Below are 18,432 nucleotides of genomic sequence, written 5' to 3'. Positions count from 1 at the left end.
ACATTTTTGCTTTGAGGATAGCTTGGATGCTGCTATGGCTACTGGTTTGGGGGCTTTCTAGAACATTCACTATGAGAGTCAACTCTTTTTTTTTTTCCCATTCCCACTATCTGCTTTAATCACTTGACTGCAGAACTCAAACTCAAACAAAGAAGCTATTGAAAAGTAAAATAAAGCCTCATGAGAAAAAGCAAGATTTTAAAAACTGGAATTCTCTTAGCTTGAGGTGCTGTATTACCAGAGGTTCTCTTGTGCACAGATGGACACTGGGAGGGAATGGGCTATGAAAGGCAAGTTTCCTAACCTCTGAAATATTTGATTTCAAATCAGAATCTTTGTCTGACCCTTACATACATGGTGTGAGAAGCCAGTATCTTAAGACTGGTCCCAGCTCAATGGGCTTCTGGAACTGGACATTATTCCTTCACCTTGTGGATTCCCGCATCTGACCAAGAATGCTTCCTTAAGAGTAATAAGTGCAGGGCTTCCCTGGTGGCGCAGTGGTTGAGAATCTGCCTGCCAATGCAGGGGACACGGGTTCAAGCCCTGGTCTGGGAAGATCCCACATGCCGTGGAGCAACTAGGCCCTTGCACTTATTACTCTTTTTTTTTTAAATTATTTATTTATTTATGGCTGTGTTGGGTCTTCGTTTCTGTGCGAGGGCTTTCTCTAGTTGTGGCAAGTGGGGGCCACTCTTCATCGCGGTGCACGGGCCTCTCACTATCGCGGCCTCTTTTGTTGCTGAGCACAGGCTCCAGACGTGCAGGCTCAGTAGTTGTGGCTCACGGGCCTAGTTGCTCCGCGGCATGTGGAATCTTCCCAGACCAGGGCTCGAACCCGTGTCCCCTGTATTAGCAGGCAGATTCTCAACCACTGCGCCACCAGGGAAGCCCTTTTTTTTTTTAAGTATAGTTGATTTACAATAGTGTGTTAGTTTCAAGTGTATAGCAAAGTGATTCAGTTTTTTTTAGATTATTTTCCATTATAGGTTATTACAAGATATTGAATATGATTCTCTGTGTTATACAGTAAATCCTTGTTGCTTACATACTTTATATATAGTAGTTTGTATCTGTTAATCCTACACTCCTAATCTGTCCCTCCCTCCCTCCCTCCCTCTCCCCTTCGGTAACTATAAGTTTGTTTTCTATGTGAGTCTGTTTCTGTCCTGTATATAGATTCATTTGTATTATTTTGAGATTCCACATATAAGTGATATCTTGTAGTATTTGTCTTTTTCTGTCTGACTTACTTCACTAAGTATAATATTGTCTAGGTCAGCCATAAAAAAATGAAATATTACCATTTGCAGCAACATGGATGGGCTAGAAGATCCCTCACTTTTTCAGATTTATGTCACCCAATTCTTCCTACCATCTTAGAGGTTTCTACAACAAAATGCACTATCTTTTCTTCCAGGATCTTTCTCATCTGAGTCAAGTCTTTTGGGCGGTCTGGGGTAACTTGTAAAAGATTAAAGCAGATGGGGTCACAGTGTCCTGGGAAAGTCACTGGTCTGCAGAAAAGGAAGCTGTGTGATGCCTCAAGCTCATCTCAAAGGAGTCCTCTAGCCCCAGATCAGAGTCTACTTTTCCTGCAGTCTCATCTATCTGATGTCCTTGGTGTCAAAATGTACTCTCAGATGTTCACAACTATTTCAGATTTCTGGACTTCATAGCCATATCTCATTTGAGAAGTGAGCGAAGGCTGTAGGAGGCTGTAAGGGTCTTAAGGTTCCCTGCTCACATTTGCTCTTAGGACGTTTTCATAGCTGCCCTGTGGCAGTCACTTGTCCAGTCACCTCCACATCGTATCTCATCTTGTAAAGTGTGTGAAAACCACATGACGAATGGGCTGGCTGGATAGATTTAGATAAACTAAGGGCCTTCCCTTAGCTCCTAAATGACAGAACCAGAATTTGAACCAGGTTTGATTTTATAATCATAATTCCAGTTATTTTCTTCCTCCAGAGAAAGAACTTTTCTTTCTAATCTCATAAATCTTACAGTGTCATACTTCCCTCAGGTTCAAATTTGAGTTAAAAAACACTATTTAGTTTCCTCTAACTTAATGTATTGTACTCCTCTTTCAAATGTAAGATGGTATTTTTTAATAGAACTAATTAGCATTTTAATAGAACTATAATGGCAATAATTGTCAGTATCTTTGGAAAAGTTTGGCTTATATTTTAAGTGGTCATATTTTTTAAACTTATTTTTAAACAGTTTTATTGAGATATAACTTACACACATATATATATAACTGTACATATTTAATTTGTACAAATCTACTAAGTTTAGATATGTGCATACACCCTTGAAACCATCACCATAATCAAAGTCATAGACATATAAGAAGGTTGTTTTAACAATACTTCCTATTGAATGGTATTCAGCTCAGTCTTGGGGCAGATCTATAGGAGCCCAGCGGATTAATATCAATAACCCATATTTCCACAGTGCTGACTCCTGACCCCTCATCCTGCTGCACTTCCATGTGGATAATCTCCTTAATCCTCAGAACCACACCACAAAGTTGGTACCATGAGCATCTCCACTTTACAGATGAGAAAACCAAGAAACAGAGAGCATATATACCTTCCCAAGTGAATGTATAGTTATCCACTATTGCATAACAAATTACCCCCAAAATGTAACAACATAAAACAGCCATTTATTTTTTTCAACAGCTTCTGAGGGTCAGGAATACAGGAGTGATTTAGCCAGGCAGTTCTGGCTCAAGGCATGACTCCTGGCTTCCTCCAGAGTGAATGATCTGACAGAGAGAGAGAGAGGGAAAGAGAGAGAGAGAAATCTCATTTAACCTAATTTTGGAAGTGACATACCATCACTTCCATTGCATTCTTTGGTCACCAGACCAACCCTGGTGAAATGTAGCAGGAAACTCCATTAAGGATGTGAAGACATGAGGTGGGAATCAGTGGGAGGTATCTTAGGTACTGGCTGTGACATTTATTCACTACCAAGTGGCAGAACTGGATAGTGAACCCAGGCAGTTTGACCTCAGTGTTTGGGCTCTTCACCACTATGAGCAGATACTGACACACCATTGTAAAGCAATTATACTCTAATAAAGATGTTAAAAATTTAAAAAAAAAAAAGAATAACTGCAGAACACGTCATTGTGAATGTTCACTATTTTCCTAAAGGTGGAGGTTGTGGATACTTGTGGCGGCCATCCAGTGACAATTGCTTGTTAAACGACACCTGAAAATGTGAAGGAAATTAGAATATTTATCAAGGGCTATGGATACTACATTTCCAAATAGTCCAGATTATTAATAGGCCATTGCCTATATAAAGAGATGCTAAAGAGAAGCAGAATGAGAAATCATTTGACTTTTGCACTTCAAAATATTATCTCTTTGCACTTCAAAATATTATCTTTATATTATAAACTATAATTATAAATTATTATAAATAAATTAGAAATTTATTTGGTATTATAAATAAATTTAAATGGTATTATAAATAAATACCATTTATTTATATTATAAATAAAAATATTATCTTTATATTATAAACTCTTTGCACTTCAATATATTATCTTTACTCTTCTGTTTGTCCACCTCTCCTCCTCAACAAATCTCTCAAATCTGTCAAGTATCATGGTGAGAAATCTCTACAGAGAGCTTTATTTCTTAAAATTGTAGCTTTAAAAATAAAATCTCTACTTTAGATTTCCTATCAGTCACGTTTAGTGCTAACATTTTTTAAAATGTTGTAAAAGTTTTTGAATATCAGCGTGCCCTGTTCAGGGAACTAACTAATTTGGTGAGGGAATTTCCGCTTGAAAAATCTTCGTGTGTCAGTATGACATATAAATTCAATTGTCAGCAAGCTGTGTCAGAACAGATTTCTAGTCATAGTCGGCCACAAAGCAGAGATTTATTAAAAATGCTTGATGATATCGCTCTCTGAGCTGTTTTACATAAACAGAGCAGTGCAGTGAATGCCTTGAATTGTAGTGTGTGTGTGTGTGTGTGTGTGTGGGTGGGTGGGTGTGTGTGTGTGTGGGTGTGTGTGTGTGGGTGTGTGTGGGTGTGTGTGTGTGTGTGTGGGTGTGTGTTTCTGGCTCTCGAAACTGACATGTAGAGGGAAAATACCAAAATGCACTTCAATACACAGTGTTGGATCCAACTTATTTCCGAATAATTAGTTTCGCAACAACAGTTTTATAAGTAAGGGTAGATGTCTGTGCCATTTTAGAAATGAATCATGGATCAAAATACTTCAAAACCAAAGCTTTGGAATACTGACTATTCTATTTCATGTCAGGGTATAGAAGAATGAGAATTTCTGAGATGCAGAGACATACAACCGATTTATTATTTTTTAAAGAACTTTTATTATTTGCAAACCTTTTGTACCCAGGTCAGTAGTCAAAATGCAAAACTCATGAAAAATAAAATTTCTTTTCTTCAGTAATGAAAGACTTGGAACTGGAATATAAATTTAGTCTCTTGGGTTCTCTCAGCTTTCTAACTTACACAGAATCTGTGGCTTGCCAAATTATTTTATGTTTCTCTATTCAAATTTATTCATCTCGAACCAGGAGATATTTATGACATTTTTTTCCTAAATGTATTCTAAAAGATTGGTTAAATTCACATAACAATATTGATTAGAAATGTGCACAATTTGTCAAGTGGGTGCCTTCTGCATCTAAGGGAGACTATCATTGTCACATTTATTTATGAGTAAAAATTGTCAACACAGGAAAGGCTTTGCAATTTGGCAGTCAACCTTAATGACTATGCAGTGATCTCATTTTGATCAGTAAGATGTGTGAATTCATTAAATTAACTGCTTCAGAGACTGAGATTTTGAGTTATATGAATACAGACTTTACGTTATTATATGACTCTTATTTACAAATGTATTCAAATCTATTATTATTATCATTATTATTACTATAGTAACATAGTAACTATACACACCAGGAGACTAAATAATACATCAAACCACGTAAAAAAATCTCCAATGGGTTAAAATGACAGATTTCTAAATATTACTTCTAGAAAATCTTTCTTATTAACTCACTTGAAAAATATGAAGTATCTCCAGCACCATACTTTGACAGACACAAAGACTATAAAATTCTAACCTTTTCCTTTAGGGAATTTATAATTATTTTGGCTAGTATCTGGTTTGAATTTCTGATTCTTTTTAAAAGTTTCCTTGTCATTTTATTTCTTTTCCCTTTTCTAAAGTCTGTTCATATGTTTGTATAGCCACAATTTACTCTTTATGAAATATTTTATAGATTATAAAGCATCTTCATTTATGATGCTATATATCATTTAATCTCAGTTTTTCATTCGAGTCCTCCCAAAAATAATTTAGAAAAGCTTTGTATCGCCACACACAGTTTTAATTTAACATTTACAATATTATAAGTTAAGTATCTGTGAAATATGTAATTTTTCTGGTATTCCACTCTTTCAGATAAAGCCAAAAGTATAAAAATACCATAGCAATTTGATACCCACATCATCCATTTACAGAATACATGAGAAGCTCCCCTTTTACAGAGAAAAGTTGTATCACTCATTTTTTCCTTGAATTAGTACCTACAATTCACTTTCCCCACAGAATAATATACAATTGTCATCTGTTTTTATGACTATCTTTTGTCGATCATCTATCTTATTTCTTTGAAACATAATATTTTCATAAACTGAGATGTTAGATTTATATTATAAACTTATGTGACCACAAGTCTTAACTGCTAATTATTTTTCTTCTCGGTGTGTTAACATTACAATTAGTATTTCTGCACAATTGTATATAAAATAAGATTGTGTTAGAATTCTATCACTTAATGACATGAAAGACGCTTTTTTTGTGCAACTAATGCATGTATTCATGGATGAACATTACTTACTGTATAAATTCTATTCCGATGTTTTCTCTTATTGATCTAAACATTGAGAAACCTTGTTTGCATTAAGTATGGGCAAGTGCAATAACAATGAGATTTTTATAGCAATCATTCAAAGATTCAAACTCCTTCCAAATTGCATGCCAGAATTATTCTGTGAACTCTCATACAAAGTTACTTTTAATAGTATTTCAGTAAACAACTAGATAATGTCTTCCTTCAATTTTTCTGGAAGTAAAAGTTTTAGAAACTACCTAAACTTCAAATGTATTTACTCATTCAAGTTACTTACTTTCTAATTTTCTAGGAGATACAACAGTAAAAAGCTTTACTAAGACTTACAAAGTAATTATAAAATATATAATGCAGATTTTTTTCACGTACAGGTACTTTGTGTAATACAATATACTAAGACAGGATTGGAAACATTGAAATATCACTTATATCCTTACTAACATAATTTTTTGAAAAAATGTTTTATCCCATTAAATGATTAATATGTATTTTTATTCGATTCAGATGAAACAACCATTACTTAACCTACTTTAAGAAGAGTTAGTCTTCATTGTCAAACCAGTCAGTCAAAACTTTTTATCTGAAAAAACCCAACTTTGTTTTTCAATTAAACATGTTAATAGGCACTTTAAGGAGTGTTATAAATAAACTGAAAAATAAATTCTCAAATGTAGTTTTAAGAGCCAGTTTACTAGAAGCAGTCTTTTTAATTTAAAGTGTTATGTATTTAATGTAATTAATCTGCATTTTTAAGTTAAAATGTTTTTTAAATCTGTTTCTAACTAACAATAGTGCAAGATAATCTGTATCTTGATGATGAAATTACTTTTGTAAGAGGGATGTGATTAAAAAAAAAAAGATTTTCCTTTGGTAAATGTACATTGCTGTGCATGCTGAACTCCAGCAATTGACATTAGGGTATAATTAAATAAAAAATCAAGTATATAACAGAAATAACTTCATTACTTTTATACACAGGAATATACTGTTGAAATTGATCATTCCAGTAGCTAGCTTAATTTTTATTTTTAGTTAATAAGAGGTAGGGAATACTAAACATTTTATAAGATGAAGGTTGACTACACTTAGAGTAAATATTTCATAATATGATATAATTGAACAGATATTTGAATAATGGAATGGAACAATGCTCACTAAACCTAGAAAATATTGTGTAAGATATCATCTGTGGGTTTAAGTCAATATAACTTAAAACATGGTTGGTATTCACAGAAAACATTCAGTTGCATTTAAATTAATGTGTCACTAAGTTGTACTAATATTTTGGCTGTTTGAAAGTATTTTCTTTCTATTTAAATATAAATCCTTAGTGTGATTATTTAGACTATAACTTGCTATTCTGTCTCCAGACTATAGATCTCCAAAGCATTACATTCTTTCACGGAATTAATAGAAAATTCCCATTTTCTTAGCCCGCTCTATATAATATATTCTGAACAACACAGTATTTCTAATGTCATCATTCTTGCCTAGGAGAAAGAATAAGACAAAAACTAAACTAAACTAAATAAAAACCAGGAAGCCTTACAATGGCTTTATGATGGTTGATGATTCATTTCCTTGTTTGAAACCAATGAAAAGTTTTAAACCTCAGGATAATGCTCCCTGGTAAGATTCTTAAAGAGTGAGTTGTCTCTTCTGAGGTAAGAAAGGGACTTTCTGGAAAGAGAGGTAAGTAAAGGAACCTACATGGTACTGTGAAGAACGTGCATGGATTTGAAGATGTGAAAATGTAGCCGTTTCCTATTTGCTTGTTAGGGGGATACATAGAATTATACTTACTAACAATAACATCTTTGTTTTGCAGCTGTCGTGAGTGCCATCCCTGTGCCAACCCTAGAAAGTGCCCAGTACCCAGGAATCCTTCCATCGCCCACGTGTGCATACCCCCACCCGCAGTTCACCCTCCGGCCTGTGCCATTCCCTACACTGTCAGTGGACCGAGGTTTCGGAGCCGGAAAAAGTTAGTGTATTGCATCTTCCTTTCTTTTTACTAAGAACAAATGAATAATACCAAGGATGTCTTGTCAAGTGTGTAGCATTTTGGTGTTCTTATCCTTTGGAAAGATTGATATACTTATGACCTGGGTACTAGAATTTTCTTTTCCAGCATCGTCTGTTTTTTTGGACCCTATTTACATGCTTTTGGACTGATTTTCTAGGAGTCTTTCCATAGTCCATTGCACTGACAGTATGGGGAGTCGTGGGGAAACAAAGATTAACTGCTTCAGTAAAACAGTGATGTGATGGGTGCTTGAAATTAATTTGTTCTGTTAACTGGGAAGTTAATAAGCAAGTGACTGTCCTCCAAGATTCTTATTTAAGTGTCTGTCGGTTATAACTAAAGATGTCTCATTGATTTTCCTTATGAACCAATAACTGTATGAAAGCTCTCTTTATTAAATCAGTTCAGCAATACATTTTCATCGTTAAGAAATAGTTACTGGAAATGAAAAATTCCCAGAGTGGTATTTCATCTGTTTTTATGTATGTATTTTTCCAGTTTTAATGAGATATAATTGACATTTAACATTGTATAAATTTAAGGTGTACAAAGTGTTGATTTGATACACTTATGTATTGTAAAATGATTACCACCATAACCTTAGCCAACACCCCCATCATGCCACATAATAAGCATTTCTTTTTGTAATAAAAATATTTAAGAGCTACTTGCTTAGCAACTTTCAAGTGTATAATACAGTATCATTAACTATAATCACTATGCTGTAAATTAGATCCCCAGAACTTATTCATCTTATAAGTGGAAGTTTGTACTCTGACCAATATCTCCCTTCTTCTCTCAATTCCCAGCCCCTGGTGAACATCATTCTAGTTTTTATTTCTATGAGTTTGGCTGTTTTTAGATTCCACATATAAGTGATGTTATATAATGTATGTCTTTCTCTGTCTGACTTATCTCATTCAGCATGATGTCCTCAAGGTCTATCCATGTTGTTGCAAATGGCTGGATGTCCTTCTTTCTCATGGCTGAATTAGATAGATAGATAGATGATAGATAGATAGATAGATAGATAGATAGATAGATGATAGAGATGTAGATGTAGATACAGATATAAATATAAATATAGATAGATATATATCTCACATCTTCTTTACCCATTCATCCTGGACAAAAATAGCTTTTTCAGTGTTTTGGCTATTGTGAATAATGCTTCAAAAAGCACAGGAGTGCAGATATCTCTTTGATATCCTGATTGCCTTTGGCTACACCCAGAAGTGGGATGACTGGATCATATGATTGTTCAATTTTTAATTTCCTAAGGAACTTTCATACTGTTTTCTATAGTGGCTGCACCCATTTATATTCCTACTAATAGTGCAAAAGTGTTTTCCTTTCTCCACATCCTTGCCAAGACTTGTTATCTCTTGTCTTTTTTATTTTAGCCATTCTAATAGATGTGAGGTGGTATCTCGTTGTGGTTTTGATTTTCATTTCCCTAATGATTAGTGATGTTGAGCACCTTTTCATGTATCTGTTGGTCTTTTATATTCCCTCTTCGGAGTAATATCCATTCAGTTCCTCTGCCCATTTTTTAATCACATTGTCTTTTTGCTATTGAGTTGTATGTGTTCTTTATATATTTTGTATATTAACCACTTATCAGATATTTGATTTGTAAGAGCTTTCTCCCCTTTTCATTTTCTTTCTGTGTAGAAGCTGTTTAATTTGATGTAGTTCCACTTGCTTATTTTTGCTCTTGTTAGCTTTGCTTTTGGTGTCCAATCAAAAAAATCATTGCCAAGACCAATGTCTTAGTTTTCTTTCAGGAGTTTTACAGTTCCAGGTCTTATGTTCAAGTCTTTAATCCATTTTGAGTTTATTTTTGCAGATGATACCAGATAAGGGTTCAGTTTTATTCTTTCACATGTGACTATCCAGTTTTCCCACCACCATTTATTGAAGAGACTATTCTTTCCCCATGATATATTATTGGATTCCTTGTTAAACATTAGTTGGTTTTTATATGTGGGGATTTATTTGGGCTCTCAGTTCTGTTCCATTGGTCTGTGTCTGTTTTATGCTAATACTATACTGTTTTAATTACTATAGTTTTGTGCGATAGCTTGAAATCAGAAACTATGATGCCTCCAGCTTTGTCCTTAGGATTGCTTTCAGCTATTCAGAACTTCATACAAATTTTAGGATTTTTTTTTCTATTTCTGTAAAAATGACATTGGAATTACAGTAGGGATTGCGTTGAATATATAGATGGCTTTGGGTAGTAATTTTAACAATATTAATTCTTCCAATCCATGAACACAGTCTATCTTTCCATCTTTTGTAGCTTGTTCAATTTCTTTCATCAAAGTTTTGTAGTGTTCAGTGTAGAGCTCTTTCGCCTCCTTGGTTAAATTTATTCCTAAGTATTTTGTTCTTTTTGATGCTATTGTAAATGAGATTGTTTTCTTAATTTCTCTTTCTGATAGTTTGCTGTTAGCATATAAAAATGCAACTGATTTTTGTATATTGATTTTGTATCCTGAGAGTAGTATTTCATTTGTTTCAAGGAATGTAGGAATGGAGAAAGACTCTCAAGCTATTATATATACCCTGGTGATTTTTCCTCTGCCATTTGGCTTTTTTTTTTTTTTTTTCTTCAAGCACAACATTTTAAAATCGATTTTATGGCATTCTTCTCCTTGTTACGAACGGGTGACTCAGCAGCTCCTGTGAGATAGGATATTTCATAATAGATAAGATGGTAACAGCAATAAAATATATTTGTGGTGTAGCTATATTTCTTCCAACTCAACAGGGACAGCTCTAAGAAATCATAAATCGTCGAGATGTAACAAGGTTAGAATTAAAAGGCATTAAGAATCTACCAAGAGAGAATTAGATTTCTTTTTCTTTTTCTCACTGCACATCGTGTCTAGAGAATAGAGTTGTGTGCAAAAACTCGAAGAAAAAAGCCCCCCAAACCATACTGAAGGAATATAAATACGAAAGATGTGAGAAGTCCAACAACCCAAAATTTCCAAATCCCCAGACAATTAGGGCGATGATTCCAGTCAAAGAATTCAGAACCCACAAGTCCCTTCTTCAACTTCTGAAATGAACTGTCCCCAACAGAAAAGAGAGGTTTATAGTTTTAGTTTGGTTTTCTTCTCATTGGTTTGTTGTTTACTGCTTTCTTTTGATTTCATTTATATTCTCTAACTTTAAAAGGAAGTGTAAGAATGGCTTTTATCTGTTCATTCCAGCAAGACTGAGACAGCCAAAGTTCACTACTTTGTTTAAAACTAGCAATTAACTATTTTATTCATGGGTGTTCCTGTAGATTTTTTTCCATTTTTTTAAATAATTAATTAATTAATTAATTAATTTTTGGCTGTGTTGGGTCTTCGTTTCTGTGCGAGGGCTTTCTCTAGTTGCGGCAAGCAGGGGCCACTCTTCATCACGGTGCGCGGGCCTCTCACTATCGTGGCCTCTCTTGTTGTGGAGCACAGGCTCCAGACGCACAGGCTCAGTAGTTGTGGCTCACGGGCCTAGTTGCTCCGCGGCATGTGGGATCTTCCCAGACCAGGGCTTGAACCCGTGTCCCCTGCATTAGCAGGCAGATTCTCAACCACTGTGCCACCAGGGAAGCCCCAATCTTTTCCATTTTTAAAAGCATCATCTCCTTTGGAAAATCCAGCATCCCATTTACTCTTTGATTCCAAAAGTTAAATTTCAATGAAAAAAAAAACAATAAATGAGCTAGTATAAAATTTGTTTTCATCTGTGGTTAAGGACCACAGATTTGTTTATATCTGTGATTAGTCTCATGGACCACTCTGGTGCAAAATTTTGATTGTGGGGAGGCTGTGCATATCTGGGGTCAGAGGGTAAATCTCTGTATGTTCCACTCAGTTTTGCTATAAACCTAAAAACTGCTCTAAAAAGTAAGGTCTATTAGAAAGAAAGAAAGAAAAAAAAGAGAGAGAGAGAAGGAAGGGAGGGAGAGAGGGAGGGAGGGAGGGAAGAAGGAAGGGAGAAAAATTTAGTCTCCTTAATAGATTTTTTATTTTGTTAATTTATTTAAAAGTAAGGATTATTAAATAAATTTAATTATGTAACTATTACATAATATATAATACAAACATAAAGTAGATAATGTAACTATTATAGAAAGTTATGCAAATAAAAGATTCTTAACAGAATTCTTAGTTTAATAATTCTTGACTCTCATCTAAAATCAAAAGGCATAGGCATTCTATTCCTGGCCAAGATTTCACATGTTTTAAAAATATATACTCAGTCATTCTTCAAGTATTTTTTGACCAAAGCTATGTGCAATGCAAAAGGTATAGGAACTAATATGTGTTTCCAAGTGCTTGCTTAGAAAAGAAAAAAAACAATGCATCCTCTTTTCTAGGAAACTGAATATTCTCTAAATCACTGTCACAGTTAACTTCCAGTCATTCAGTATCGGTTTCTAAATGCCTTGGAGAACACTAAACATCCCTGTTCTCTCTCAAGCAGAAAACATGTCATGTCTCTGGCTGGAGATGTCTTATTAGTCACCTTGAAAAACAGCTAAAGGCACACATAGGAAAAGAAGCATTTGACTGTGTGAAATGGGGCAACTCTCCTTCCTCAAAAGTTATCAGAAAGACCTTTGACTTTGAGAGATGAATCACTAAAACTCTGCCCCCAAAGACTGCTGCTTTCTGAAGACACAAATAAAGCTGAATTTCTCCCCTCCCATAAGGAAAGGAAAGATATAGGATAAAGTACATTTGCATAACACATATTTGGTGATCCATGGATAAAGCTTTATATAGTCGTGATGGACAAATCTTTCCTCTTCCTACTAATGCACTGCAGTTCTGCTCTTAGCCTCAATAGGCAAAGTAACTGGCCTTTGGGGAACAAGGAAAAGTGCTATATTTTGAAAACTTCAAATAATCATCTTGAGGTCTCATTTCTACAAATCAGTATAAAATCAGTGCCCCCATTTCCTCATCTTTGAAACAGGTACTAGAGAAGAGTAGATGATTTCCACTATTGTTTTCAGTGTTGGCATGGTCTTAGTGAGAAAGCTGGTCAACTTTATCCATGTTATTTTTCTGCCCCGCCTCTCCGCCAAATTGGAAATCAATTAACAAATGGAACTTGCCCTAAATAAAATCAGCACAGTAGAGTTCATGAATTTTTCTCTAGGGTCTTTAAAAAAAAATCCGAACTGTGAGGAATTGGGGTTACTTAGGATTATTGCATGATGTTGTTCTTCTGAGATTAATGAGTGAATCTGGTTCCTAGGAATGTTCGAGTCTTGAAGTGTCTTTGCTTAGAGTTATTAGTGTGCTGTATTTCTTTCAAATATTGCAATTTTCGATGGAAGAAAAATCCTCATTTCCATTTTTGCAATATTTTTGCCAGTTATTCCATAGCAATTATTTATGTGTTGACATTAATTATTATAAAGTGCCTTGAGATTTGACTCTGCTGTGTAATTGTATGCTATTTGTACAATGAATTCCTACTATTTCATCATTTGAAAAGGAGTGCCTTGCCAGTACATATTTGATTCTCACTTTAGTCTCTGAATTGCAGGGAAGCCGCACTCCGTGGGTGAAAGGAGGTTTTCTTTGCTTTTAGAGCTCTTAGTACAGCTAAATGTCATGTCACGGAGCAAATCTGTTTCACATAGGTGTCCTGAAGCTGGCCAAACGGGCTCTGAAATGAGAGCTTTTCCAGTGGAGCAGTTGCTATTGTGTTTGTCTGAGAATTTTTTCACTGCCTTAGATGTCAGCCATTTCTAAAAGGCATTTTTTTTTTTTTGGCTCTATGTAAAATATAAGCATTATGAATTGTCTATGGAAAACCTGTACCTTGTCCATTGTATTAGGTATTAAGCAAAATGAACGTTTTGAACCAAAGAAAAACAGTCCCTTATGCATTACTGATACATTCAGTGTTGAGGCTGGACCCTCCCATTCCACCTAGCACATTGCATTAGGCACGTTCCTTTTCACTATGTGGTACTAAGTATTGATTTTGCTAAAGAGCTGGTCCATTGGTATCAGGCCACCATTACTTCTCTCAAAGTCAAGAACCGCACTGTGATGTTCCCAGTGGGAATCATGGTGGCGAACTGAAAACTTGGGAATGGAGGACTAAGCATGCACAGCATTTTTATTTTCAAATATGCTGAAGAGAAGAAAACCGGGAGCGCCCCCCCCTAAAATTCACTGAAGTCAACAGAATTCATGTGAAGCCTGAGGTTTGGAAGTAACTAAATTTTAGAAGACTAAAAAAATTGCATGTAAGTGTTATTAAACCTATGATCACAATAATATTTTAACTTAGATCTCTTTGATTTCAAAAATGTAGAAGAAATAGAAAAAGAAAATATGAAGGAAGGAATGAAGAAAAGAAAGACATCACAAAACATTATTATTTCTGTAATAACTAAAGCAGTTTTCAAAATATGATATGGATTTACTGCAGTCCATCTTCACTAGAGAGAATTACAGCAGATTTCTGAGGAAAATTGTGAACTTTCTTTTCTTGGAGAGGCATTTTTAATGTGATGATATGGACCCTTTAGTAAAAACCAGCCCTTTGGTAATAAAGAAGGACCTCGTTGTAGGTTCCTACAGCTTCTTCTCTCTGATCTAGATCAGAGAGATACTGTATTTTTATTTGGACAACTGACCGTTGGTCATTTGTTCCTTTAGACTAAATATGAATCTAGAGTAAAACCTCCATAATTTTCTTTGTTTCTAAAACTATACTCTCAACCACCTAATTACACCATCTTGATTGAACACACATGTTCCTCTTTCCCTTTACATTCTTAAAAGCAGTTTAGCTCCTTATACCACCTACCTGAAGCCCCCATTCCCTTTTGCCTTAGAGAACCAACATCACCAAAGATTTGCCTTAATGTTTTCCTTGCAGCCCCGCACTTTAACCTTGAGATTGTACCTGCATGTGTTTCTCCTCTCCATCTTTGATAGGACTTCCTAGCCTAGAGATAAGGTACTTCTCTTCAAACTACCCTTGCCCTCAGAGTTCTATCCAGTTTGCTGGATTACACTTTCCATATTTGAAGAAATCTTTAATCAAGTCTTTGCCCGTTTTCTGGTTCCATTTGCTATGTGACTGCATCTGTCCTCGGCCAACCCTGTATCTCCTCATCTCCATCTTTGAATGGGGTAAGCCTGAAGCCCGCTCAGTGACCCAGAGGACCTCTAACCCTTTCTGAATATAGACAAATGAGTTTTAATATCAAATACCCTCTGCAGGCACATTTCACTTTTGCATATCTTTAATATGATATCTTGATCTTTTGTATCTTTAATCTCCACCCCTTTCAGCATTATCAGATTTTCTATCTCCTCTGCCCTTTGCTGACCTCACTGAGCCTCCCAGAGAGGTGTCTCAAAATTATCTCACAAACTAATTATCTTGAAATATTTCCTGCATAGAAATTCTCTTTCAAAAGTGAGAGATTATCTTCTATCACTGTATTTTTTCCACTTTACCCAATAGCACTTTTTTAAGAAATAAGTCATCAGAAATACTCTTCTTTCATCCACACTGATACCTACTATGCAGCTCTGTTCATTTTCAATTTGACTGGGATCTGTTGACTCTGAATTTGAATGAATAAAGTCAAATCACAGCCTCCTTAGCATGATAAACAGTATTTTAGTCAAACTAAACTGTGTTCTCTGGAGAAAGAGTGTGTTTCCACATGCAAAACTGTCCAGATAGCCAAAGGCTGTCACAAACGGCTGTGTGAAACCTCTTCAACCATAGTAATCTGACTGAAAATTACAATGTTTGCTACCAAAGAGGAAAAATTGCAATTCTGCATTCAGACAACTTGTTTCAGCAGATTCATCTCTCATATAACTTCTTAGCTGGATGTGCTTCTATTTTGTTATGGAAGATAATGATAATGGTTATTATTCGTATCATTTTATTAGCAATGCCTTGAGCACCCGGTAACTCTGATTTGTCTGACAGTTGACATGGCATGTTTAAAAAAATTGGCATATTGGCTGGTAGATAATAATGCAGCTGTAGCCGGGTTTGGTACATTGAATTTCACTGACATTGCTACTTATGAAAGGAGAAATAACTCTTTTTTTCTCGCTTTTTTCACTTATGATTTCAGGGCCCAGACAATTCAGGCAATACAGTCAATGCCGTGCATATTTTACTACTCTCCCTGGAAGATAGAGCCCTGTCCTACTGGGTCTATTTCTACTATTTAAAGGGGCAGTGTTATCATATCCCTTAAATATATGAGGGTAGAGGGGTGGAATGTTCTCAACGTGAAGAATGGATTAGTCAGATCCTGGCATAACTCTCTGAACTGCTCCAGGGCCCCTTCAGGTGACTTAGGGAAAGCCCACTTTGTCGCGGATTATGAATGGCTTTTTTTCTTCTCCATTGCAGCAGTGAGCGAAGGACCAGCCACCCAACAGCCGCCCATGTTGCCCCCAGCACAGCCTGAGCATCCCAGCGGTGAGGAGGCGCCCAGCAGAACCATCCCCACGGCCTGTGTTCGACCAACTCATCCACTTCGCAGCTTCGCCAACCCTTTGCTACCTCCACCGATGAGTGCAATAGAACCAAAAGTCCCTTATACACCGCTTTTGTCTCAGTCAGGTAAGTGCCCATTTGTTTACACTTAAAAGCTTTGTTATCCCTGGTGGCTCCACGTAAGTACAGGAGGGTTCCGAGAAGGCCTGGATGTAATGTATCTTTTTGACATTGATTATGTGCCCAGTGTGCACGTGTCTTTCACTGATGTTTGTGGTGCAGCTTTTAAGTATTTGCCTTATAAGCAACTGGCTGGTTGTAGGCGCCTTTCATTCCTTTGGAAAGTTGTTCATTGATCCTGAATGTCAGTCCAGTACTTTTAATATGTGCTATAGGTATGCCCACTAGAGAATACTGGAAAAGTTCTTCTGTCTGCCACATGAGTTGTAAGATTTAAAGCTAGACTCCAAGACTAGAGTAAAAGGTACAGAAGTCTGCAAAATCACTTTTTAGAGAAATGCATGTAAATCTCATAATTCTGCTTTGTTCTTTTCATTAGTCATCTTGCAGGGGTTCTTATTTTAGAGTTTCAAGGCCAGAAAGGCATATCAGACCAGTGTAGCATCTAACTTCCTAATTTTAGAAATAGAGAAACCAAAACTTAGATAGATAGGAAGTAACATCTCTATGTTTCCTTTCTAAGAAAGTCAAATGGCAGAGAGGAGAACCAGAGTCCCTAATTCCCAGTGCAGTGTTCATTTTATTACCTTAGCTGGTATCCAGTGAGGCTGAACCGGAGCTTCTTTTCGTTTCTGTTAGGGGTTAGGGAGATGAAGGGGGCACAGAGAGGGACAAAGGAAGAAGAAGAAGGAAGAGAAGGAGGAGGAAGAGGGGGAGGAGACGAGGAACAAATAGATAGGATGAAATATAGGTCAGTAGCTAGATAAGTAGATACATAAAGAACTACATAGTGCTCAAAATTATTTGGAATATTGGCATCATTCTTAGGTTAAAGTGCAGGGCTGCAAGGACAACATGAAGGCAAATCTTTGGTGATGTTGGTTATCTAAGGCAAAAGGGAATGGGGGCTTCAGGTAGATGGTATAAGGAGTTCTCTGCCACATTTCACCAGGGTTGGTCTGGTGACCAAAGAATGCAACGGAAGTGATGGTATGTCACTTCCAAAATTAGGAATAAGCTAGTAATGTTCAATGGTTCCAAGTAAATAGAGATGCCCCCTTAATAGACACGGGCAGCTGGATGGACCAATCGGCCACTGTGCAAATACATTTGAGTTAGTTTCTGTTACTCAGATCCATACCAACAGCGATTTTAGTCACTGCATTAGTACGTAAACCTCACAGTGACTGCTTAAACTAGGAAAAATAAGACTGCAATTATGAATCTTAAATTTATATTAACATTAAGACTATATCTTGTTCCTGGCATCATATTAATCGATTTGTGTGAATCACCTCTGGTGTTCTCACCATTCATGTAGTGTCTCATATGGATGCTCGGCTACAGGAGGGATGTGGGACTGCATCCCTTGAGATGCACGCTGCATGTTGTGCCTGGGCAGGATGGGGTCTTCTCTGACACATAGGCTCACTGCAGGTCATGACTTCATTTTGCAGGAGAGACGGCTCTTCTAGCCAAAACGAAGCCCACACTAGGATTTAAAACATGTCTATATTGTCCAAGCCCTTCTCCCACTCCCCACGTATATATCCCACATACACATGATGAGGAGAATCTGCTACTTGGTATTGCCCCAAAGCTATGAGGTCTTTGCTAGTTGAAACAGGGACAATTTGAAGCAAGAAAATTTATTTCATGAAGTTCCTGTGTCAGGAGCATGCTGCCTGGTGATTTCTGGCTACACTCAGTTTCCCACTGAAATACCAACCAAGGGAAATGATCTTGGGGGAGACATATTCAGGATAGATGGCAGGTTAATTGCAACTACTACTAATAACTA

The 18,432-nt window shown here is 36.2% G+C and overlaps 1 protein-coding gene across 1 annotated transcript in view; it reads left to right on the top strand.

Annotated features, from left to right (window-relative positions):
- DCC (DCC netrin 1 receptor) overlaps positions 1-18,432 on the top strand; it is a 1,166,696-nt gene that overhangs the window by 1,097,502 nt on the left and 50,762 nt on the right. Inside the window, exons 26-27 of the mRNA XM_082353405.1 lie at positions 7,749-7,904; positions 16,365-16,577. Coding sequence (XP_082209531.1) covers positions 7,749-7,904; positions 16,365-16,577 — 369 coding nt within the window. The remainder of the gene's footprint in view (positions 1-7,748; positions 7,905-16,364; positions 16,578-18,432) is intronic.

The sequence above is a fragment of the Balaenoptera borealis genome (assembly GCF_965194805.1).
Source record: "Balaenoptera borealis genome assembly, chromosome: 14".
Lineage (NCBI taxonomy): Eukaryota > Metazoa > Chordata > Mammalia > Artiodactyla > Balaenopteridae > Balaenoptera > Balaenoptera borealis.
The sequence above is the reverse complement of the archived record's forward strand: the minus strand, read 5'-3'. Positions and strand labels throughout refer to the sequence as shown.